Source organism: Nicotiana sylvestris, chromosome 10 (genome assembly GCF_000393655.2).
Source record: "Nicotiana sylvestris chromosome 10, ASM39365v2, whole genome shotgun sequence".
In the NCBI taxonomy this organism is placed as follows: domain Eukaryota; kingdom Viridiplantae; phylum Streptophyta; class Magnoliopsida; order Solanales; family Solanaceae; genus Nicotiana; species Nicotiana sylvestris.
The window spans coordinates 150,236,384-150,262,148 of NC_091066.1; the positions used below are offsets into that span (position 1 = coordinate 150,236,384).

At 34.7% G+C, this 25,765-nt stretch overlaps 3 protein-coding genes across 4 annotated transcripts; 1 reads left to right on the plus strand and 2 right to left on the minus strand.

Moving 5' to 3' along the window:
- Positions 1–388: 388 nt before the first annotated feature.
- LOC138880111 (uncharacterized) lies at positions 389–1,162 on the minus strand. The gene is made up of 2 exons (XM_070159772.1): positions 897–1,162; positions 389–809 (listed from the first exon to the last, which is right to left on the minus strand). Exons 1-2 carry the CDS (start codon positions 1,160–1,162, stop codon positions 389–391), a joined length of 687 nt encoding a protein of 228 aa, XP_070015873.1.
- Positions 1,163–2,277: 1,115 nt separating this feature from the next.
- Positions 2,278–6,642, plus strand: LOC104242364 (pentatricopeptide repeat-containing protein At2g26790, mitochondrial). Of its 2 annotated transcripts, none has more exons than XM_009797402.2 (5): positions 2,278–4,901; positions 5,072–5,289; positions 5,415–5,544; positions 6,142–6,336; positions 6,446–6,642. In XM_009797402.2, the coding sequence occupies exons 1-2, from the start codon at positions 2,406–2,408 to the stop codon at positions 5,087–5,089; spliced, it is 2,514 nt and encodes an 837-aa protein (XP_009795704.1). In that variant the 5' UTR covers positions 2,278–2,405; the 3' UTR covers positions 5,090–5,289; positions 5,415–5,544; positions 6,142–6,336; positions 6,446–6,642. The 2 variants fall into 2 exon arrangements, with proteins under 2 accessions (XP_009795704.1, XP_070016303.1); XM_070160202.1 differs by having other exon boundaries at positions 6,453–6,642.
- Positions 6,643–12,818: 6,176 nt separating this feature from the next.
- On the minus strand, positions 12,819–14,780 carry LOC104242365 (uncharacterized). The gene has a single exon (XM_009797408.2). It carries the CDS (start codon positions 14,245–14,247, stop codon positions 13,159–13,161), a length of 1,089 nt encoding a protein of 362 aa, XP_009795710.1. The 5' UTR covers positions 14,248–14,780; the 3' UTR covers positions 12,819–13,158.
- Between the last annotated feature and the right edge of the window lie 10,985 nt (positions 14,781–25,765).

Here is a 25,765-nt window from a genome sequence, read left to right on the forward strand (position 1 = left end):
AACTTGAAGCAGCTTGTTGTCCAATTTTGAGTTGTTGTAGGATTTCCACAAGCCGAGAATATTGTTCCTGATTTATTCCCATGATGCTTGATGAATTATGTTGTTGAATTCTCTGATTATATTGCTGAACATCACCAAATTCTTCTTCTATAAATACTACATTTCCTTGTATCATATTTGGGTTTTGAAATTTTCTTGTTCTATTCACCTGCATATTCCCTTGCACATTTGTCTTAAAACTGTTTGGATAACCATGGATTTTGAAACACTTTTCGATTGTATGTCCAGCTCTTTGACAATAGGAACAAAATATATTTCTCTTGTCACTTCCCTTTGCTGCATTGTTTCTGTTTCCTCCCCCAGTATTTAGGTTAAAATTCATCCTACTCTATCCTGAATACTGTCCAAACTTTTGTGTTGATGCATTAAATGAACTCGAATCCATAGGAGAATTCATTGTAGGTTGAATATATCTTTGTCTTTCTTCTTGAAGAAGTAAAGAATATGCCTTATCAATATTTGGTGTAGGAGTCATCATCATTATATTTCCTCTACAAGCAGTGTATGTTTCATTTAGTCCCATAAGAAATTGAACTAATTTTTGTCTCTCCTCAATTGCCTTATTCTTATGTTTTGCTTCACATGTGCATTCAACACAAGTACATGGAATTTTTGCATCCAATGCATTCAACTCATCCCATATTGCTTTTATATTATTGAAATAGGTTGCTATATCATTAGATCCTTGTACAGTTTCTAATAATTTTTTTTGTAGGCCAAATGATTGAGCTACATCAGATTGTCCATACCTGTCTTCAAGTTGTTTTCAAAGATCCCTTGCATAATTGGAAAGAAGAACACTTGACCTAATTCCTTTTGTCAACAAGTTTATTAACCAAGCCATTACCATATCATTACATCGAGCCCAAAGCTCGAAATATGGGGAATCATCTCTAGGTTTGAGAAGTCTTCCATTGATCAATCCTACTTTGTTTTTAGCTGATAGAGAAATCAACATTGATTTGCGCCAATCTGCATACCCAGTTCCGTCAAATAACGTGAACACCAAATTTGTTCCAGGATTATCCGAAGGACTCAAGTAGAGAGGATGTGAGCTTTCAACAACAATTTGATTCTCAGCAAAAGGATTCTCTGCCGCCATTGTTATCAATAACTCGAAGTAGAAAATCAATTCCAATGGATAAAAAAAATGAATTGTATGAAACGAAAATAAAATTGAAGATCGATCAAACTGAATCGACTGAATTGTGAACGTAATTCACAAAAAAAATGTAGAACAATATAGAAGATTTAGGAGATCGAGCACCTGTGCTCTGATACCATGTTTGGATTCAAGAATTTGGAATGAACAAAATGCATTTTGGAATTTTGGTGCTTTTTTTTCTATCTCAATAAAAACAGTGCAATGTATATATATATACATCAATGACTAACCCCCTAACTTTCTGTCTAACCACATTAGTGGAATAACTAATTACATAAATATCCCTAGATCTTTCTAGAGTGTATGTGTAACTATAAGGACTAAAATGTTATAACATCCTTCAAAGATTAGACTATGTAATGCCCTTTGTATTGGATGTATCGATCAGTGGGTCAGTCTTCTTCTTCTTTATTTGCTCCGCCGGAACACTGTCAACATGCGTAAGTCTAGTTAATAATAGTAGTGTTGTTGTTCACTTCGCATCAATTAATGTTATACTCCATTATATTTTTAAACTTTTATGTCTAATCTCTTAAAAGATTCTTAGTTTACACATAATATATATAGAAATTAAACACAATAGATCATTGCAATATTTTTTTTTTATCAAATTATAAATAACTATGAGGGTGTTTGGATTGACTTAAAAGCTGTCAAACAAACTTCAAAGCACATTTTGGTTAGTTTGAGTGTTTGGCAAACATAAAATATATATTGAATTATTTTCTCATTCACTTCCGGCAAGTATTTATAATTTTTAATTAGGGATGACTCCAAAAAATATAAATTATGAAAAAATTACATATTGCCGATTTGATTCTATTTTAACTGACGTTATTTTTTGCAGTTAATGTATAAATCAAACTAAATATTATTGTATTTTGAACTTTTAACACCAAAAAACACTAAACAAATACATTGAATATTACTTACTCCAATAATATAATTAGTTGAAAAGTTAACGGGAGAAGCATATACTGGAGGCTGGAGCGGCTTATTTTTTCCTACAGTAAAATATCTTTTGTAACTCGTCCAAATAGTTTTGAACTATTCGTATATAATTTGGGTTTAGGGTTTAAGAGTAGCATAACTCACTTTTGCTACACTGTCACTTGAACGAACACAACTGTCAAAGGAAACTTCGTACAATCAAATCAAATGCGTGTCTGAAATTTTTTCCATGTGGGTTTCAACAATAAGGTCAGCTTCTTATAGATACCTATTCAAGAACAGCTATCATTTAATTCGACTTAAATCAGTTTCTTCAGTAGCTCAATTAAGCCCATATTTTTCGGATTCTAGTTCTGATGAACAAAATGGAAATACCCAAATGAAAAATAGTACCAATAATATTCTTGAGGTAAATTCTTATTGGGTCACTGAAATGCTCAACAGTTTAAAGGAAGAGCCTGAAAATGCTTTATTATTTTTTCGTCAATTAAAAGAAAGTGGGTTTAAACATGATGTACAAACTTATATGGCTATGGTTAGGACATTTTGTTATTGGGGTATGGATATGAAATTGGATTCTTTGTTTTTGGAGGTTATAAATTGTGGAAAAAAGGATTTGGGGTTTGAGGTTTCTGATTTGTTTGAGGAACTAGTGGAGGGGTTAAATGCTGAGGGCCCTAATTCGTTGGTTCGGGCTTTGGATGCATTGGTTAAGGCTTATGCTAGTTTAAGGATGTTTGATGAAGCTATTGATGTGTTGTTCAAGACGAAAAGGTGTGGTTTTGGGCTGAGTGTGTTGTCGTGTAATTATCTCATGAATCGGCTTGTTGAGTGCGGGAAAGTAGATATGGCCGTGGCGGTTTATAAACAGTTGAAGAGGATTGCGGTGAAACCCAATGTGTATACATATGGAATTGTGATCAAGGCATTGTGTAGAAAAGGTAGTTTGGAAGAAGCGGTTAATGTATTTGAGGAGATGGAGAAAGCTGGTGAAACTCCTAATGAGTTTACTTATTCCACTTATATTGAAGGGCTTTGCTCGTATGGTAGATCAGACTTGGCTTATGATGTATTGCGGGCATGGAAAGGAGCGAATCTACCCCTTGACGTCTATGCCTATACTGCTGTAATTCGCGGGTTTGTTAATGAGAAGAGGTTGCAAGAAGCAGAAATTGTTCTGCTTGACATGGAGGAGCAAGAACTGATCCCTGATGCCTTTTCTTATGGGGCTATAATTCATGGTTACTGTGATGCCGGGAATATTACTAAAGCTCTGGATTTCCATGACAAGATGGAAGCAAGGGGTATCAAAAGTAATTGTGTAATTGTCAGCTCAATTCTTCAGTGCTTGTGCAAAAATGGCAAGGCATGTTATGTTGTTGATCAGTTCAGTAGTTTTATGAAGCAGGGTATTTTTCTTGATGAGGTGGCTTATAATGTCGTAATTGATGCCCTGTGCAAACTCGGTAGGTTTGGAGAGGCGGTGAAGTTGCTTGATGAGATGAAGGGTAAGAAGATGACACTTGACATTATGCATTACACTACTTTTATAAATGGGTATTGCCTCCATGGAAAAATACTAGATGCGTTGGAGTTATTTGAAGAAATGAAAGAGAAAGGCTTGAAACCTGACGTTATTACTTATAATGTGCTTGCTGGTGGATTTTCTAGAAATGGCCTTGTTAAAGAGGCACTTCACCTTTTGGACCATATGAAGGGACAAGGCTTGACTCCAACGACTGTCACACATAATGTGATTATTGAGGGCTTATGTGTTGGAGGTTATGCAGAGGAGGCTGAAGCATTTTTTAGTAGTTTGGAGTATAAATCTGTAGAAAATTATGCTGCCATGGTGAATGGATATTGTGAATTAGGCAACACTAAAGATGCCTATGAACTTTTTGTTAGGCTATCAAAACAAGGCATTTTAATTAGAAGGAACTCTCGTTTGAAGCTTCTCACTAGCCTCTGTCTGGAAGGTGAATACGGGAAAGCCATAAAGTTGTTCGAGATAGTGTTGACTTTAGATGATGACACTTGTAAAATAATGTACAGCAAACTAATTGCTTGTTTATCTAGTGCTGGAGATATGAAAAGGGCCAGGTGGGTGTTCGATAATATGGTTTGGAGAGGATTAACGCCTGACGTGGTTATTTATACTATGATGTTAAATGGTTATTGCAAGGTGAATCACTTGCAGGAAGCTGTTAATCTTTTTGATGATATGAAGGAAAGGGGCATTTCTCCTGATGTGATCACTTACACAGTTATGCTTGATGGTCACTCTAAGAATGTAAAAAGAGATCGATTGTCATCAGATACAGGGAGGAATGGCGGAGAAAGAAAGGATACATGGTGGAATAATGGGGAAAAGACAGACCCTTCAACTTTTTGGAGTGAAATGAAGGAGATGGAATTAAAAGCTGATGTTATTTGCTACACTGTTTTGATTGACAGGCACTGTAAATCAGATAACATTGATGATGCTATTCGCCTTTTCACTGAAATGATTGATCGAGGTTTAGAACCTGATAGTGTTACATACACAGCTCTGATATGTGGCTATTGTAAGCAAGGACAGGTTGAGATGGCTAAAGACCTTGTGAATGAGATGTGGAGTAAGGGAATACAACCAGATAGCCATACAATCTCAGCATTACATCATGGCATCATAAAGGCCAAAAAGGTGCACCTTAGGCATAACAATAACTCGGGAAAATCAGAGGTACTTTCAACACCTTACGTTTCCAGTAGTGTATTTTGAATTTCTACATGCATGTTAGTTATTTGGTCTGAATTTCTCATGCATGTTTGGTATTTGATCCTTGGTGCATCAGCTTTGAAGATTCTTTTCCCTGTGTACATTTTGCATCTCCTCATTTTTATTTTATGCAGGTGATTCGATCCTCATAGATGAGTGACATTTATTGGAGCTCTATTGCACTGCGTAAGTTGTCTATTATGGAAATGCCGAGCTTCATGCAAGGATTATCAGGAAATGCACCAGTAAATTACAACGGGGATTGGGGTGCCAAGCATCAGACCAACTTGAAAGATTCTGGTCAATCTATACCTGTTGGTGGTCTTGCCTATAATATTGCTGCACCATGAAGGTAACCAGTGTCTCTGTTCCACTATATTATGGTTGCCTTACGTTCGTGCAATTCTCATTATTGACCTCCAGCAAAGTCAATTTCTTCCTCAAATGCTTGCTTACAGTTGCTCTTCCTAACTGCAGCCTGGCGGATACAATAGCACATACTTCCAATGCTATATTGTATTCACTGCTGTCAGCTTGTGCTTTGTTCTTGAAAACTTGGATCAAGGTTTCAGGATCATCAGCCTATGTTGTAGCTAAGCCGTTAAAGGTATGATCTTCATTCTGTTTCATGTCTTTATAATTTATATAGACATGTTTTGTTGGTTAATATAAGGACGATCCTGAAGTTGAGAGCTAAAGTCTCAAGTTTCGTTGGTTAATATAAGGACGATCCTGAGGTTGAGAGCTAAAGTCTCTCTCACCCCGCACATGATTTCACTTGTCAAAAGAAAGATAAAAAAAACTTCTGTCGCTGTTATATCTGTCCGTGTGTACTATTATCAGGTGTTAAATTTAGTTAAGAAAAAGATGTGTAACAAGTTGAGCGGATATAGATGCAAGTCGACTTTGAAAAGAACTACTTAACTTCCATGTTTGAGCATGTTTATGTCGATTGAAAGATATAGGTGGACTGCTTATGCATAGAACTGCTGAAAGTTGGGTTTGATTTTTACTTATCCAACAGCAAAAAAATAAAAGCAGTAAGTACAATTTTTTTTTTGGGTTTGACTTGTTTATTGTCTGAATTTTCTGATTTTACTATCTTGATATGGAACTGCAACCTGCAAGTATTGTAGTTGATAAACTGAACAAGAACTTGTCTCCCATGCTTTTCCTGGTTTGTACCCTTTTTTATGATTTCCAGGAATGGTGATGGCTGGGTATGAGAAATCAAACATGTACAAAGAGTTAAACCTCTAGATATGGACAGCTGCAGCCTTTGGTGGAGAGTGTGTGGCATCCAGACTGTGTTGGGTGATCTGATAGGAGCAGTTGGTTCAGGGACTGTAATTTCTTGGCAGTCGCCATCATATATCAGTATTTTGACGCATACAAGAAGGTAAAAGATAGTGAACTTGGTTTGTTTAGTCTCTCAGCCATAGAACAGTTAATTCTTGGTATCATGCAAGCTGCAACATATAATTAGCTATTCTTCTCTATCTTTGAAGGTTTCAGATCAAACATCAGTAATTGGACAGCCTTGCAACAACAAGAAAGCTAGCTGAAAAAAGATGCAGTAACTGGGGCTCTGGAAGGGCGCCGTTCTTTGTGTCTTTTTCGCATATATTGTAAAAGAAAAAGTTTCATGTTATAACCATGTTGTATAGAAACCTCTTTTGAATATAATTATCCATTTTGATTTCAATACAGAGCACTGTGTTTACTATCACCACCACAATTGAAAAAAAAATTCTAAATTGTTGGGCCCCTGCATAGCATGGGCATCATCCCTCTAGTTTGAGATATATATAGAAAGATATAGCCAAGATCAGTTTCAACATGTCTTTTTCTTGGAATTAATTCAAAGCTGTTGTACTTTTTTGCTCCGACAGTCTAAAAATGTTCTCAATATGACCCCAAAAAAAACTAAATATCTCTAATCTTAATACCTCTCGTTTCTGTTCGAACAGCTTACATAGCTCTTTATATAAGGACTTGCGTGTCCTTTTACGCTGCAACAAACAGCCACCTCCCCAAATACCTTATTTTCCTCTTTTTTCTCCAAAATCTTCTTTGCCTCGGTTTCCCTGTTAGTTGTGTCTTTCTTTAAGTTTCTCCAATTTCTACCCTGTTCAGTTTCTTGTTCGCCTTTGTTTATTTAATTTCTGCTGTTTATTGATCAGGTTTTCTTGGCTTTTATTTGTTTTCTGTAATTCATCTGCTTTGTCTACATGGAGTGATGGAGAACATCTATCCGTGCACCCTCCAAATTCCACATGCATCCTTCTGGTCTTCCGCAAGGTCAGAGGTAAGAGACAAAATAAAAGATAGTGAAAATCGTGACACTTTTAGAGGTTGTCATTTTATAAACTTTTTTTTTCCTCTTTGATAGCACAGAGAAGTAGAAAGAAGATGCAGTAGCTTATTTATTGGTATACTGCATGGAAAATGACGGCATTCATCGTTTACCCATTGTGGTCAGTTCACTTTTGATATTTGGAATGTGAGACTTTAAATTTTATGTAAGAGTTCGTTTATCGTATTTGATCCTGGTATATTTCATAAATTGATGTTTAGTACCAGCAGAAATTAGAAAATAACTGAAAAGAGACTTCAAGATGAATGTGCCTTATTGCTTAGACAATGAGGTATTGGTGAAATGAAGGATGAATTTCATCTGTTACTACATATTAATTTAGTTCAATCTTTTTGAGCATAGTGCATTTGTTGAAGAATATGGATGTGAAATGGATAAAGGGAGTACATGGCTGAAGACGTTGAAAATCTAGTCTGGTAACTGCAACAGAAGTATGTTTTGTACCTCGGATCTTCCAAAGATTTGGCTGAGAGACGAGTTGCAACCATTGTTTTGAGAAAGAACGAAGTTTGATCTCCTTATATGCGATATCAGGTAGATTGTAGTTTATCTGTACATTCCGATTTTTTCTATGTTTTTTATTTTTTAATAAATAAGTGATTTTAGCCATCTTATGATCCAAAGAAGAATGAAGAATACAACAATAACAATCCCATACATGAGAAAATTTTCTTTTAGACTCGCTTCTTTGCCGGTGGCTGCTGGTGAAGCCAGTTCTATGAGGCAAGTCAATGAGGCCAACTTAATGAAGGTAGTGTTTAGGAATTTTCAGTATTGATTCTATTTTCTGCTTTATTCTTGGGGATAAAACTAAAAAAGTTGGTTTGTGCAGGGATGGAATATTATAGTCATGGATATTACCTTTTTCTTTTCGCCTTTGTATATTTCTTTGTCTGCTTAGTCAGGGAAAGCCTGTCCATTTCTCCCCTTTTTTCTTGTTTGTTTCGTATGAAGCTCAGGGATTAAAAGCAATGCAGAAACTTGTTGAAATTTGATTCCAGTTTTCTTTTTACTGGATTCTGATGGATCATCTTTATTGTGAAAATCCTCCTATTGCTTTCTTAATATTGCTCTAAACACATTCTTTTATAGTATACGCTTTATTAGTAGAATGAGACCATCAAGCATTAATTCACTGGAGATTTCACTGATCTAATATTTTTCAATTATGACCAGTTCAAAATATATGAGAACCCAAGAGCTTTGTCCTCACTCCTCAGAAGATAGAATATGAATATGTGCCTTTTAATTTATAAATTAACAACTTAAGTGAACTAGATGTTTTGTTTCCCTTTTTGGTTTCCAGCAATAGAATAGGTGCTGGGTGATGAACTAATGTATCTTTGGTTTATTTATATCAACATTGTACTAGGTAGGTGGTCCATTTGACTAATTATGTGTAGTTATTAAAGATTTTCTAATCCTACTTTGATAAGCATTGTGTTTTAGGCATGTGTTTTATATCTTTTGGAGGTGGAAGCATTTTAAGTAGGAGCGAAGTGTTCTTTTTATTTTTAATTTTAACCTCTGAAGAAGTCAATTAGTTCACTGATTTCTTGCTGAATGACGTGAATTATCCTTGATAGAGGAATCTTTTCAGTGCGATCATGTGATTGATAGCGAACAATCTTTGTTGAAGAAGATAATCGTTCTTGCTAAAAAGAGAGGGAATCAACTTCCTTATGTTAAATAATTATTCTGGATAATTCTCTTGTAAATGACTGCTGGTGGTTGATGGAGCAAATGGAGAACCCGGTAATCAGGCACAGCTCCAGGGAGATTAATGCAGTAGCAGATAATCTAGGTAAGGAAGGAAAGAAGCGAGCATATTTTGTTTATGTTAGCTATCTAGCCACCTCATCCCCTACTACCCTTAAGTAACTAGAAAGGGATAAAAGCAAGACTGTTTTTGTTAGAAAAGCCTCGACTGATGTTTGTAATTTTTTTAGCTCGCTTTGGGAACATCTACGCTCTTAGGAGCGCTACTTGTTACGATGCTACTTAGTTATTAGTAATATATTTGCTGTTTTTACCAAAAAAAAAAATTCTGTATTAGGAACAATTTCTTTTTGGTACTCGTGTGATGCCTATTAGATCATAAAAGTTTTATTTGGCTGAAAATTCACCCCCTTTGAAAATTAGTAGTTTTATTGAATCAGCATATGCTATCTTTATTCATACTTTCTTATTGTTCTTCACCTAGCAGTTTTTGAATAATTTGCTTGGAATATACTTTAGTTTGTATTTCATTTAGATGTTCTGTTTGAAGTACTCGTGCTGGATTGATCTTGCCGTCTTGGCATACTTGATAGGGACCGATTCGTAATATTCTGGTTGAGTTCTTGCATTTCTTTTCTCTGCTTCACATTTAAATGCAAATGCATTCATATTTATAGTAAGATCACATTCTCATGCTTTATCCAGGAGGCTGTGGAACAGATATTCCAGGAATTCTGAAAGCAAAAGTGGATTTTGTTTATCAGAGGAAGACTCCAGAGTAAGTCTTTGCTTCAAACTAACACCAAAAGGTTACTATTGTCAGTTGTGTGTATTTTATAGTATGAATTTTGTACCAAAGGTACTTAGATTAATGGCTGTTGGAAAATGTTTTAAAGAAATTGTCCTGGTGCTTTGTTGACTTTTTCTCTCCCAAGTATTAAGCTTGAAATATTCTTTTTATTCGCAATGTTGTTACATCCCCAGAACCACTTACGAGATTACATTGGGTCTGTTGTCATGGTCAATCGCAATGTAGTTATATCTTTATAGGCACATGAATATTTTACTGTGCCTCTTAATTTTTTGTTAAAGATGTCGCGTTTATGTTTTGTTATATCTTTATCGGTATCGAGTGTTTACATCACACACCAATAAATAAATGATACTTGTCACTTTATTTAGGGGCAATTGCATTTATACTCGCTTTTTGAGTCACGTTTTAACTTGTGCCCGTTTTGCAAAAAAAATTGCAAACGTACCCACTTTTCGCGTAACTTCAGCATACGGGCCTGAAGTAGCAAAGACAATTACGCAAAACTTCAGCATTCTAGTAGACGAGCCTGGAGTAGTAAGTGTGCTGAAGTTTTTGTTTGTATTTGCTGAACTTAAACATAGTAGCTGAAGTTTTGTTCTCTATTTGCTGAAGTTTTTGTTTGTAATTGCACTAAATAAGCTGAAGTTTTTTTGTCCTGGATTCATTAGTTTTGTCATTAAGCTTTTTCAAAAACTTCAGCAGAAGATGCTGAAGTTATTTAGTTCATTTATAAAAACTTCAGCACTAAATAAGTTGAAGTTTTTTTTGTCCTGGATAAGCTTTTTCAAAAACTTCATCAGAAGATGCTGAAGTTATTTAGTTAATTTTAAAAACTTTAGAACTAAAAGTTGAAGTTTTTTTGTCCTGGATTCATTAGTTTTGTCATAAAGCTTTTTCAAAAACTTCAGCAGAAGATCTGAAGATGTTGAAGTTATTTACTTTATTTGTAAAAACTTCAGCACTATATAAGCTGAAGTTTTTGAAAAAACTTTCTAACATACTAGATAAATAATCAGATTGCCAACAATATCTAAATCATAAATTTTGGAAACAATACACGTGAAAAGAATAGAATTATCATTGTCTACGGGGGGGGGGGGGGGGAGGAGGCTGAAGTTATTTAAAAAGTGGTTACAAGTTAAAACTTTTTAAAAAATGGGTATAGGTTAATTTGGTCGCCCCGTGCAATTTTTACCTTTATTTAACTATAACTTAAAAGTTGGGTACAAATTAAAATTTAAAAAAAAAATAGGTATAGGTTAAATGAGGGCGATCAAATAAGGTGCCCCGTGCAATTTTTACCTTTATTTGACTACAACTTAATGTATTTAACCATGGTAAGCTACCATTTGTTTTGCACATGATCTTAATTAATAATAATTGGTTTATCGGCTATCCTGTTCAACTAAGCTCAATTATGATACTAGATCGGAAGATAATTGATCCCTTGTCTCAAAATGCAAATAAAAGTACAAATTGAGTGAGATTTGGCTATTGCAAAGAGCTTTACCTACTCTTTCCCGAGTTAATGACAATTTAGGATTCGTTTGGCCATAGATTTTGGCAAAATATATTTGTTTTTTTTTTTGGCAAATACATGTTTGTTCATGAATTTTATTCATATTTTGATAAATTCCCAAAACTCAAATCTCAAAATCAGTTCAAGAGCTGATTTTGGCCTAAAATATTACAATTATATTTTTTAAAAATTGCCCCAAACTTTTGTATTTTATAAAAGAGCCCACCATTTTATTATTTTGTAACTATGCTGCTTCGTCTTCTCGGTCATCTGATAGTGTATTATGTAGTTCATTATAAAAATGATAATTTTGAACAAATTTATTTATGTTCAGGACTATGGTTTGCGATAATATAACGAATGTTATTGATGAAGGTACTGTTGGGTATTTGTGATAGTTTTTAGAACTTGTGGGGTATAAGACATGTTTCATGTTTTTTCAAAAAAAAAAAAAGTGAAATATGTTTTGAAAACTGATGTCTAAATACATTTTCATCTTTAAACCAAACTTCACCCAAATCAGATTTTTCAAAACAATTTGGGAATTTATGGCCAAATGCTAACTTACATATCTGGCATTCTTAGTCGCGTTATGAAACAATTTATAAGGGAAATTCATAGACACATAAAGATAGAGGGAAATCACATAATGAGTGAATCTCTTCTTTAAGCATGAGATAACAACACTCCTACATAGCAACTCACAATGACACTGGAATTCATTAGTTTCCAAGAAAAAAAAAGAGCAGCCCAGTGTATAAAGCATCCCATGTTCATGCAGGGTTCGGGGATGGATCACACCTCAAGGGATGTGATTTAAACAGCCTGCCCTAATGCAAGCATTAGTGGCTACTTCTCGAGTCCGTGACCTATAGGTCATACGGAGACAACTTTATCATTGCTCCAATGTTCAGCTTCTAACTCAAAGAAATCATCACAATCTTTAATGAGTTGTCTCACTTTCTGTAGGATTCCATATAATTGTACTATTATAGAGACTTGTGGATCCACAACCAGACTAAATATGAGTAGCAAGTTCTGTTTCTGAAACTTCATAGATAATAAGCTGCCAGTTTTTGTCACATCTGAATTGAACACTTGAATGCCAGACTACTATTGACATTAGTGAGAACAATTGCTTGCTAATTATCAAGTTATAAAATGAAATCATCACTTATTTTTGAACCTTCAACCTGAGCCCTCAATTTGCTTCAGAAAATTGTTGGGAAAATGACATTGTATAGTCGCTCTCAAAATAGCAACCGAAAAAAATGTATATATACATTTTGTATGTTATACGACAGAATGAACAATGTTGTTTCAAGAAATTGATAGCAGTTACTAGTGTCATTTAGCAAAACATAAAATGCAAGTGAAGCAGAGGAAAAACAGAAAAGTTACCTAAGTGAAAGCTTCTGTAAATCATACAGATTAGGACAGACAAAAGTAACTCATAAAATAAAATTCAGAGTACCTTTATCATTATGAATGATGAAAAGAATAGTACATGTTTAAACTTATGATATCTTGATACAACTTTTTTGCCTGATGATTCTGTGTCAACATCCTCTCTCTCTCTATATATAGATGATCAAGTAGCTGGAAATGTTAACACCGCGCAATGTATCCCCTATCAATAAGTACTTTCTCCAACAGGACTTCGACACAATTTCTCATTTTCCCACGAGAGGCACGAATCGAGTACAAAGAAACTTTCACATATCAATTCCTTCTTCTCATAAAGAACTTCAAATAGCTTTACAATCCATAAAATTAGCTTTCGAACATGTTGTTATTGAACTTCTTCTAATGCTGAAGAAATTGTCAAGGCTTCTAATACAGGCAAACTTTCTTCATTTGATGCTTCCATTCTATATGATTTACAACGGAAGTAGAAAACAGTACTCATCATAGAGTCAACAAGCATCACAAATGAATACATTATTACCAAAAGTGGCCCTTCCCATATTCTTGAAGATTCATTTCCATAGCTTAGTATCTTCACTCTATGCTCAAACAATCCCTCCACAAATGCCATCCCAATAGTCGATCCGAGAAATATCAATAGCCCAACTTGTGTTTGCCCCTTGATGAGAGAACTAGACCGAAGCAATGCCTGCGCTCCAGAGTCATCCTCCAACACAGATATCACAATAGCAATATTGCAAATGATCATAGCATTTGCTAAAATTATAGAGAAAATCATCCCAACTATCATCGCGGGGTATAAAATCAAGTCAGGAGGGAACCCCATTACAGAGAAAGCACTGCTCACTGCCACAAGAAGTACAATAAACAACACGAGACAACCAGAAATCACCATACACACCCACATATAAGTCATGACGATGCGCTTCCAAATCTTTGTAACAATAACATAAAACTTTCTAGTGTCGAAATTCTTCCTCGAGTACGTGCAATCAACAGAGTATACTATAGCAGCTTTAGACAGGAGCAACAAAGTAGCATATAAAGGAAAACACATTGCAGCTGAAATCACCATTTCAGAGAACTTTTGACAAGACTGTTTGATAAAGGGCTTAAGTGGAAGCCCACTGGACTTAGCCAAAAGCAATAACCTAATTGTCAGTTTCTTCACAATAGATTGATCAACTAAAACATTAGATAAAAGAACAGCAGAAACAGGACAAATTAACAATGTAGCAATTGACAAGAAACCTATAGGATTGTACCTAAGAATCCTCACAGTTTCCTTTAAAATCTCCAATGCATCCATAGAATGATCAAAATGCCTATCCTGGTAATCACCATTATGATCTGTGGACTCCAATTGTGAATCTTGATAATCCGGGTCATGGTTTTTTTCCTTATTTAATACAACTGTGTTAATTCTTGGACTCAGTCCAGTAAAAGCTTCCATTTTTCACCAACCCCAATTACTCTTGTCAAATTTTTCGCAAAGCCAACAAACTAAATTCTGAATTCCCATGTCAGATCTGCATATCTCTGTCTCAAGAGTCAAGACTCAAGATTGAACGAATAACACGACAGAGGCGGATCCAGGATTTAGAGTCCGGGAGTTCCAAACCAGTACAATCTACTATATATATAGTACATTTTCTTAAAATTAATTTGCATATATTGCTCAGTACAGGTTCAAATTGAACGGCACTGCCTCGTTAAACGAGTAGTGCACATGAAAACCACAGACTCAAAGAAAAAGAAGTGAAGAAAAGTGGCACAAAGAAGCTGATCAAGGTCAGAAGAAGTGCACGCAGAAGGGGAGGAGGGGGGGGGGGGATAACGTGAAGGGAGAGAAAGGAGAATGGCGTGAGAGGGTAATGGGGAGTTAAGAAGAAGAAGATTCGAAAGTGAAAGTGAGATTACAAAGAGACTGAGAAAGGAAAGAATTTTAATAGTGGAGAGAAGAGAATTTGGACTTTAGATTTGGCTTCGATTCTTGGAATTACGTTATTTAGTTGTTTAAGGCAAAAATGGTGGATGGTATGCGTACGCCATGCGTCCCTTTACATTATTATTATTTGACCATATATGCATGCAACACGTGCTAGGTTCCCCCTTACATAATATTTTTTGAGTATTTTTTTCCCACTAGCTCCATGCAAAATTTCTACTTTTGATAAAACATAGGTTATTGTAAAAAGAAAATAAAATCATCTTGGCCAAGAACAAGAATAAAAAATTACAATAACAACAACAACAACAATAAACAAATAAACTAGTGAATTCCCACAATTAGGGTTTGGGGAGGACAATGTGTATGCACACCTTACCCCTATCCTAGGAGGGCATAGATCTTATTTTCGATAGACCCCCGGCTAAAAAAAATATGAAAAAAAAGCAGTGGCAACAAGCAGTAACAACAAGAAGAAGATATTAAGAATACTGAAGCAAAAGATAACAATCAAATAGTAAGTAATAATAGCAATCTACGAATAAGAAGATACCATACTTACTAATACTAGCAGTATAGGAATAAAAAAGGAAATAGCTAGACTGCCTACTAATCATCTACCCTAATCCAACTTTCATACCTTACTATCAAGCGTCATATCCTCGTTAAGCTTAAGCTACACCATATCCTGCCTAGAAGCCGTTTGGATTGTCTTAAAAAAGTGACTTTTCAGCAGAAATAGCTTTTAAGACAAAAAAATAAGTTGGGTTTGCCCTGCTTCTAGGGGTGTTCATTGTTCGGTTTGAGTCGATTTTTCCCTAAAAAGAAACCAAACCAAGTAAGTCAGTTTTTTAATATTGGAACCAAATCAAACCAATTAAGTCGGTTTTTTATCGATTCCGTTTTTTTTTGTTTTTCGAGTTTTTTGGTTATTTATCGGATTGTTTTCCTTAAAATATGAGACATACACTACCAAACGCATATTCCGACGACTACATTTTCAATATAACACTATCAAATCAATTGCTCTTTGAGAAATATATCATTTACCAAGATATGTTGATGATAATTGAATCAAATAGTGATAGATAATTTAAGTACTCAATTAAAAATCGATTATTTTTAAGATGAAATAAATTCTTATACTTCGCAAAGAAAACTGCCAATCAAATTAGAATGTAAAGGCAAATAATTAGATCATTATAATAGCAAAGAACTAGACTAAAAATATAAATGACTAATATGTACCATAAAATTTAGAAACTTTATATAAACATATACATATATATATATATATATATATATATATATATATATATATATATATATATATATATATATATATATATATATATGTGTGTGTGTGTGTGTGTGTGTGTGTGTGTAATAATAAATTTATATAGCTACTTTTATAGTCGGGTTGGTTTGATTTTTTTTCGGTTATTTTTTGGTTAAAATCAAAATCAAACCAAATTTGACCGGTTTTTAAAATTTAAAATCAAAGCCAAACCAAACCTATAAATTATCGATTTTTTTGGTCGGTTTGGTTCGGTTTTCGGTTTTGTTTGGTTTTTCGGATTTTTATAAACACCCTACCGACTTCTTGTGTTTGGCTTGTTTTAAGTAATTTTTAACTTATTTTAAGAATTTTTTTTGCTTTTGCCAAATACTAAAAAAAATTAAAAAAGTCTTAAAAGTTGATTTGACTAATCCAAACACCCTCCTAATCATTTATCCCTTAGTACTTCCTCTTTTCCTTTCCCCTGTTCCCTGTCCCACTGTAATACTCCATGAAGTGCTTTCTCTGATTATAAGAAAGAAAAAGGAAGAAAAGAAGAAGAGAAATTAGAGTATTTTTGTTATTTAGCCAAGGTATAAAATTTAGTACTACATTGTAGGAAAATTAGTGGGGCATTTGTATCTATACCCGTTTTTTGGGTCACGTTTTAATTTGTGTTCGTTTTGCAAAAAAAATTGCAAGCGTACCCACATTTTCGTGTAACTTCAGCATACGAGGTTGAAGTAGCAAAGGCAATCACGCAAAACTTCAGCAAGCATAGTAGCTGAAGTTTTGTTCTCTATTTGCTGAAGTTTTTGTTTGTAATTGCTGAACTTAAGCATAGTAGCTGAAGTTTTGTTCTCTATTTGCTGAAGTTTTTGTTTGTAATTGCACTAAATAAGCTGAAGTTTTTTTTGTCCTGGATTCATTAGTTTTGTCATTAAGCTTTTTCAAAAACTTCAGGAGAAGATGCTGAAGTTATTTAGTTCATTTATAAAAACTTCAGCACTAAATAAGCTGAAGTTTTTTTTTTGTCCTGGATAAACTTTTTCAAAAACTCCAGTAGAAGATGCTGAAGTTATTTAGTTCATTTGTAAAAACTTCAGCATTAAAATATGAAGATTTTTTGTACTGGATTCATTAGTTTTGTCATAAAGGTTTTTCAAAAATTTCAGCAGAAGATGCTGAAGCTATTTAGTTCATTTGTAAAAACTTCAGCACCATATAAGCTGAAATTTTTGAAAAAGCTTTCTAACATACTAGATAAATAATCAGATTGCCAACAATATCCAAATCATAAATATTGGAAACAATAAACGTGAAAAGAACGGAATTATCATTGTCTACTAACTTACGTAAGTGGAAATATTCACAAATTATTGTCTACTAATTTACGTGATTATTTATAATTTATTTTTAAATAATCTGATAAATATATTTATGACAATCATCCCATGAACTGAAGTTTCATAGCAGCACTAACAGCATCAGAAGAAAGAAGAAGAAGAAGAAGAAAACGAAGGAAAAGGAGGAGGAGAAATAGGGCTGAAGTTGTTTAAAAAGTGGGTACAAATTAAAACTTAAAAAAAAAATTGATATAGGTTAAATGAGGGCGACCAAATAGGGCACCCGTACATTTTTACAAAACTAGTAGAGTACAAAAGAGGCTATACTTAAAATATTTAAAAGTCAATGGAATCATATGCGACGAATAAATATAAAGGGGCTACTAACTAAGGGCAACCTATTAAAATGAATAGCGATGTGAAAGTTTTACTTTTTTGATATTGGGATCATCAAAATTTATGTGGATGGTAAACTTTGTATTAGTGAGTAAAAGTAAGCTTTTAATTAGAAATGTATTAGTACTATGTAACTTAAATTTCAAGATTATATATATTAATAAGAACGGAAAAAGGTAAAAAATACTTCTTTACTATGCAAAAAAATTATTTATACTCCCCGTTATACTTTCAATTCAATATTACCCTCGATGTTATAAAATTGATGAAAAAATACCCCCTCTGTTAGTGTCCTTCATTATGACCAACACTATTTACGTGGCTTGATATTTTATAAACTTGGACGCCACGTGACCTGCCACCTCATTACCACCTCCAATCCCATTTTACCCTCTTCCCCGCTTCTTCTTCTACTACTATCTCCCCCTTTACCCCAACCATAACAATAACCATATCCTCCTCCATGTATAGCTATCCTTTCATATGCTTTAAGAATATCCAACATTTTTTCACAAAGAAGCATTGCGTCTTCCCATCCATCAAATTCTACTGGTCACAACGATAAAATTAGGGGTGGCAAATAGGCAGGTTAAGTTGAATTTTGGGCGGGTCAAGATGAATTAGGTCAATAAATGGGTCATTACCCGACTCAGCCCAAAGTGTACTTGGGCTAAGATGGGCTGGGTCAAGATGTGCTAAACAATGGGTCATAATCTAACCCGTCCAACTTGACCCATGTTTTAGAACCATGCTCATTTTGCATATAAAAAGCCTTTTACCTTAAAATGTGTAAGTCGAAAAATTTTTGGGGGTGGGGGTGGGGTTGGGGGCGGGTAGGTGATGTAGAAAAACGAAAAAAATAGAAAATAGAAAATTAAAAATAAAAAAAATGTAATTTTTTTTGAAATACAAATTTTTTTTTTTGAGGGGAGGGGGGGAGGTGGTGCAGAAAAAAAAGCAGAAAATTGAAAATATAATTTTTTTTTAGGGGAGGGGGGTTGGGTGGTGCAGAAAAAAAATAGAAAATTGAAAATACAAAAAAAAAAGTAAATTTTTTTTAGGGGAGAGGGTTTTGCGGAGGTGGTGGTGGTGGGGGGTGGTGCAGAAAAAAAAAAAACAGAAAATTGAAAATATAAAAAAAAGTAAAACTTTTTTTTGAGGGGGGGGAGGCAGGGTGGGCAGAAAAACAAAAGAACATAAAATTAAAAATGCAAAAAAAAAGAAGTAAAATTGGGGCAACTAAATAAATTTCTATATAAGTTTGGTTGAGATACCTTTTGTTTTGTGTTAGTTTCATGGGTTGTATTTGAGCTGCTTAATGGGTCAGAATGAGCTATAAAATATAATGGGTTAACTTGGGCTCAGCCCAAATTGACCCATGAGCTAAAATGTTTGTAATCCAACCCATTAATCTCTGGGCAGATTGGGCGGGTTAGATGAGCTTGGGCTCAAATTGCCACCCCTAGATAAAATATTCATCGATTACAACAAAAACACAGTAATTAAAAGATTCAGAATTAAACTCAATAAAAAGAATCCTGATTTTGTAGTAATTGATACATAATCTAACATAGACGACAATTATAACAGAATTTTAATTTGATTTTAAAGTAACTGTGCTAACGGGCTTCTTGTAACATCGTGTTAAACACACCCGTCATTCAGTTGTAATTCTTGAAAGTTAGCACATACCCATTCATAGTGTTTGTGAATATGCCTCAGTGAAAGTTGATAACTTTACGTCAAAAACTTACTTCACTCCATCCTTGTCAAAAAGGTTATTTAGCAGTATTGATAGCAATATGTGCCAAGCTATATCACAATTTTGCTCTTAAATTTTTGTTTCAAGGCTTTCACTTTTTTCTTTTGGGATTTTAGGTTTAATTTTAATTATACATAAATGAACGTTAAGATCCATTAAAAGAATAAATAACTGATGTTTCAATCTTTGAAGGCTGGATATGATTATGATAAAGTTTTAATATCTAATCTGTCAGATTTATCTTAGATAGCGAGTTGAGATAAAAATGGAGTAAAATGGGATGGAAGTGGTAATGAGGTGGCATGTCACATGGCGTCCACATCAGGAAAATATGCCATATGGATAGTGTTGGCCACACTGGAGGGCACTAATGGATGGGGGTACTTTTGCACCAATTTTATAACGTCAAAGGTAATATTGGACCAAAAGTATAACGAAGGACAGGGGCGGCCCTTCCATAAAGCAACTGCTTTAGGTCCCATATTTTTTGGGGCCCCATTTTTTGTTACACCTAATATGATATGTATAAGTTTTAGAAAAAATTTTGTGAAGTGAAAAAGTTTGATTTTTTTCTTTAACAAGTATAGAGATAAAGGATTTGTAACTGCTATGATTTCTGTCAAGAATATTGCACTTGAAATGAATATCGAACTCGAATTTTGTATGAAACGTATGATATATAGGAAATAACAATTTGATGAGAATGTTGATAATAAAATCTTAAAATCTTTCGAAGAGTACTTTGGAGTTGATTACTTTATACATAGTAGACAAGGCTATTCTTTTCACTTTAAAATAGATTTGAACAATTTGAAACATATGAAAATATTTTTGGTTTTCTATTTAGCGGTAATAATTAAGATCACTAGATGAAGAAAATTTGAAAAAATATTGCCTTAATGTTGAATGTTCCCTAAAGCAAAATAATAATTTGATATTGATGGTTTAGATTTATTTTTCGAGTTAAAAATATTAAGAAAAATAGTACAATTAGAAGATAACAGTTTAATTGATACACTCGGTCAAATAAAAAAAATGATTCTTTTTTCAATGTCTATAATACTTATGGAATAATGTTAATAACTCTTGTTTCCGTCGTTTCAGCAAAAAAAAGAAATCGAAATTAAAATTGATAAAATCTCACCTAAGTTAACAATGTCTCAATAAAGGTTAAATAGATTAGCTATATTGTCAATTAAGAAAGACTTATTAGAAGTTATTGATTATAAGAAAATTATTAATAGTTTTGTATCTAAGAAACGCTAGAAAAATAGACAATAAATAAATAAATAAATATCTTTTTTTAAAAAAAGGTTAAGGCTCCTTATAAAATTTGGCTTTATGCCACAAAACTTGTCGGGCCGTCCATATAAATAATCTTTTTTGCAAAGTAAAGAGGTATTTTTGACCCTTCTCCCTAATAAGAATATAACTATGTCAGCGAACAAATAATTTATCCTACCCAAATTTGTCAAAACCACAATTTAAGCATTTTACTCCATATCTTTTACATATCAATATAACCACATACGATTTGATTCAACATTCAACAGGAAAAAGAAAACCATTTGGCTCACACATCTCTTCATGTAATTACTCTAGTAGTACACTTTCAATATGTTCTTGAACACAAACCAAATTTTATACAATTCCCAGAGAAAGTAAACCTCTTGAGTTGAGGGCCAATCGGAGACAACTTCTTTACCTTCATAACACAAGGGTAAGGTTTACATATACAACCCTCTTCAAACTCCACATCTGAGTACACTAGGCATGTTGTTGTTGTTGTCCCCAAGAAAGTAAACAAAGTATACAATAGCATGACTATTCTCATCGGACAAGGGCAGAGATACATACACAGTACACACTACTTTCTTCGTACTCCACTTGCGAGACTATTTTAATTGCCCCGAAAAAAGTAAACAAATTATACAATAGCATGACTATTCTCATAGGACAAGGGCAGAGATATGTACTCATTGGCAAACTCGTTTCCAATCTCAAAGGGCAATATTTCATCATTCAAGTCCTTGCAATACATATACAACACCGCATTCACCATTAGATACTGATTCATCATCAAATATCCCATTACTGAACTCTCCAAAGTCTGTAATATTATCCCCAAAAAGCTCCACCACTGATCACCCTTCGTTGTACCTATTATGACCAAAAACATGGAATTACCAACCACCATTCCTCCCATCACAAGCCCGTATAATAACATCATCGACAAAGCTACCGATCTTTTCCCCTTTACAAAATAGGCACTTCTCCTCAGTGTTTCGAAACCCCATTTGCATTCGACTACTGCTATCACATAAGCTAATGACCAATTAACCTGTAGCCATACCAGAATCGGTACGAGCACAATTAACGTGAAAATAACCAAAAACAAGAAGTGATTCGAGTCATATTTTAGCTCAATTAATCCAAGAGTTTGAAGAACTTGGACTAAAAAAACCAAGACAAGGGCGAAAATGAGAGTGATTGAAACGAAAATGGTATGCGAGACGATAAAAGTGGAGAGAAGGGGGAAGAAGGATTTTTTAATAGATTTAATAGACGAAACGAAGTTGATAGGTCTACCATAGGATGCATGAACAGTGCTGTACGTAATCGTGGCTATGGCACAGAGGAAAAGTATGACCAAAAACACAGTGCACACTACAGGTAGAATAATTTCGAAACAGAAAAAGGAAAGATGGGAAAATTGAGGTTGAGTAAAAATGGCGAAATCGTAATCGGGATGAAAGAGGGAAAGGTGGAAAGAAGGATATACGACGAGAGAGAAAAAGATAGGCAAGAGGAAGAGGATTGAAAGGGCACGAAAATGGCAAGAATGAGTTTTGAATATGAGCCCTTTTGATTTTAACACCTCTCTCCATAGGCTACGATTTTCTGTAGAAGCAGACATTAAGATGATCGTTGTAAAATGGAAAATTAAGGAAACAGTAATTCTGAGATATTATATTGCATCTAATTTGGTTCTTATTATAATAGTATGCCTCATCTTCTTTGACTAGCTATGAGCTCAAGAAATATTCAAATAAATAATTTTCAACACGTTGCCAAAAAAAATATTTAGAGTAATACTAATAATTTTCAACGCGACATTGAAAGTTCTTCATATAATTAAGTCTTGACCAATTTGCTTTTCCTTCTAAGCCATATGGTGTTGAAACTTACTATCCAACTAATTCAGATTCTCGCTAAATAGACTTTTTTTCCCACAAGCTGATCAGTAAGTGTACAATGGGGTAAAGTGCTTCAAAGCTAAAAATTCTTCAATTCAGAGTTGATATCACAGTTTTGTAAAATAAAAAAAAATAAAAATAAATCAACAGCTGTGTTGAATATTATTTATTTGAATGTTTATTTGAGGTAATAGTCAAGAAACGGCTCCAACTTGTGATTAGTTGTGACATGCTAATAAGAACTAGAAAAACCTCTAGTTAAATTATTTATCATATTATTGAGTGCAAAATTCCTACTGGCTACAAACACTATAGTTTATAAAAAAAGGAGATGAATGCTTGGCTAGGATGAATTTGTCAAAACTTGGGCGTCTGGGCAATTTTAATTAGATATGAAAATTTTGGTTTGGATTTTCGGGTTTTAGATTCAAGAAATTACAATCCAAATCCAATCCATATAAGCACGGGTTGAATCAAACTTTTTTGTTATGTTTCAGATTAATCAGTTTGGGTATTTCAAATTTTCAGTTTTGAATCTATAAGTTGAGCTTTTTTTTTTACATTTTAAAAAAATAAATAAATATTCAAATAAAGTGCTCATATCAAATTATCTTAATAGTTGCCTGATCACGCCCAACTATGCCTTATAAAAAGGACACGCGGACGTTGCAAATATAATCTGAGTATTTCGCCCAAACTCGAACCCACAAGTAATTAACCTATCAATTACTCTCGTCAAACTTACTAAATTCTATGGAATCAACTTCCCAAACGTTCTGAATAACAATTGAGGATGTCTCTACTAACTAAGAATGAATGTAAATAAGTAACTGAAAACTAACTATGATTAAGTTGTAAACAATCAAGAGGTTGTTCTAAGGTTATGATTTCCCCTATTGATGGAATCCATTCCGGTTATGTTTCACGTAGATTCGCCTAATTGTTTCTATCGATCATGAACACTCTTATTACCGTAAATCTCTCCCGAGTAATCACGATAATTTACTAGACGCACTCTCCCGAGATACGTTAGTTGGCTTTGTTTATTACAGCTCATTTTAGCTTGCACCCAAGGCTTCGTTATCCCTAATCCCGCCTTTAAACCCTCAGTTATTGATCTCTCATATATTTTGGGAGTGGTGTTGTTCAACAATTACCTAAATATGCACTCTTTCCCGAGTTATGCACACTAAATAGGCACAACTAATTGAGGATCCTATCAATTAACTACAACAAGAACATAGTTGAATAACTAGAAATTAAACTGGGCAAACTATATTAACATAACAAGACGTTCATCCTTCAATAGGTTCCATCAAAACCTTAGACTAAATATTTAGCTACTCATACTAGTGTTCATCATAACAATATTCAACTTCATCACAAATCGTAAAAACAAAAGGAAGAAAGGAAGAACTCGATGTTGAATTATCCTCCTTGCCTCCCGCCTCTCCTTGCCTTGAACTAAGCTATGAAAACCTTGATAATGAATCTTTGGGCGAGCTGGACCTTCTATAGGTTAAGTGGATTTACCCCCGAACTTCTAAGTTTACCCCTAAAATTTAATTTTCCGAAACTGGGCTAGCGCGATCGCGCTAATGGACGCGCTAGTGACCGCAAGAATCAACCACTGAGACTAAGCATTACACTCTAGTGTCTATTGTGTTCAGGTGTATCAACGCTAGAGTTTTCTCTTTCGAATTCAGCTCACGTAGCCCATCAATCCTAACTAAAACTAAAAAAACAAACTAAACAAAAACTACCTACACCAGGTTCAAGCTAAACCCTTGGAAAAGAACCGTTGCCCAAAGAAAAACTAAGGGGGAGTTACTACACTACCTAAAAAAAAAAAAAAATCTTTTTGGTCTTTTCTCTAGACTTATTTCCCTCAAGAAAATTGTCTAAAGGATCCGTCATCAGGAAGAGTCTCCGTATTCCCTTTTTTTGTTTTTTTATCGACTTAGTCCCTCAAGAACCCCGCCGAAAGAGATCCATCATCGGGACAAGCCACTTACCTACTTTAAACTTACCTAATGAAACTATCAAAACACCAAAAACAATCAAAGCAAAACAAAGAAACATCAAACAGTCAAATTGTTACAAATACATACATACATTGAAGTATCCCCCACCCCATACTTAAAATGTAGACATGTCCTCATGGCATAAAAATTTAAAGAACAGTGAGGTAAAGGAACTTCCCTGAAATATCACTCCTGATCGGAGACGGTGTCTGGGTTCACATTGCAAGCACGACCCAGAGCTCTCAGCCAACCTAAGAATTTCTTCTCCGACTTTACCTGCCGGTCAGCCACTGCGTCTACGCGGACACCCAAATTAGTGACTAAGGTATGCAACCCAACCATCTCCTGCTCCAAAGTGGTGAGACGGGACACCCAGGCAGCTCCAGAAGATGTTGCAGCCCCAGATGGTGCTACAACCACAACACTTTGCTCATGGGCCTGTGGTTCGTCCCCCACGTCCTCCTGCTCGGCCTCCTCTTCCTCTGAGTCATCAGAGCCACTACTATCCTCCCCACCTGCTGTCGTCGACTCCTTACCCGTGGTTACCTTGTCAGCTCGGAACTTGCGGTCTTTTGGCACCAGCCCATCCACCGCCAGATTTTTCGGTACCCGAGCTTACATGCATAGTTTAGTGACCAAAGAAGGGAAAAAGAATCCATACCTTTTGACTGGACAACGGATGAACATCTCCTCATGAATCACTTTGGCCACATCGAAGTTGTGACCATTTATGAAGCACCAAATCAAGGCCGCTAGGGGGCCATTCACTTCCGTAGTGTTGAGGGAAGGGATCAGACGATTGTAGATAATATACAACCAGCACTTCCCTTCAAAGGTTAGTGCCGAGGAGTGAAATTTCTCACCATACTTCATCCAGATCACCTCCTTCCCGGGTACACAGATCGTTTCAAAGAACATCGCCCACTGCGTGTATTTTCTGCCATACTTCTCATAAAAGTCTTCATATGGGTCCACAAGAGGGGGCAGCTAGTACATCACTGTATAGCCTCAATAGAGGC

Excerpts from the sequence above, each read along its gene's own strand:
- LOC138880111 (XM_070159772.1), bottom strand. The coding sequence starts at position 1,162 with ATGGCGGCAGAGAATCCTTTTGCTGAGAATCAAATTGTTGTTGAAAGC. Across the intron at positions 810-896 it reads AATGATATGGTAATGGCTTG|GTATGGACAATCTGATGTAG; the intron begins GTTAATAAACTT and ends ACTTGAAGACAG.
- LOC104242364 (XM_009797402.2), top strand. The coding sequence starts at position 2,406 with ATGTGGGTTTCAACAATAAGGTCAGCTTCTTATAGATACCTATTCAAG.
- LOC104242365 (XM_009797408.2), bottom strand. The coding sequence starts at position 14,247 with ATGGAAGCTTTTACTGGACTGAGTCCAAGAATTAACACAGTTGTATTA.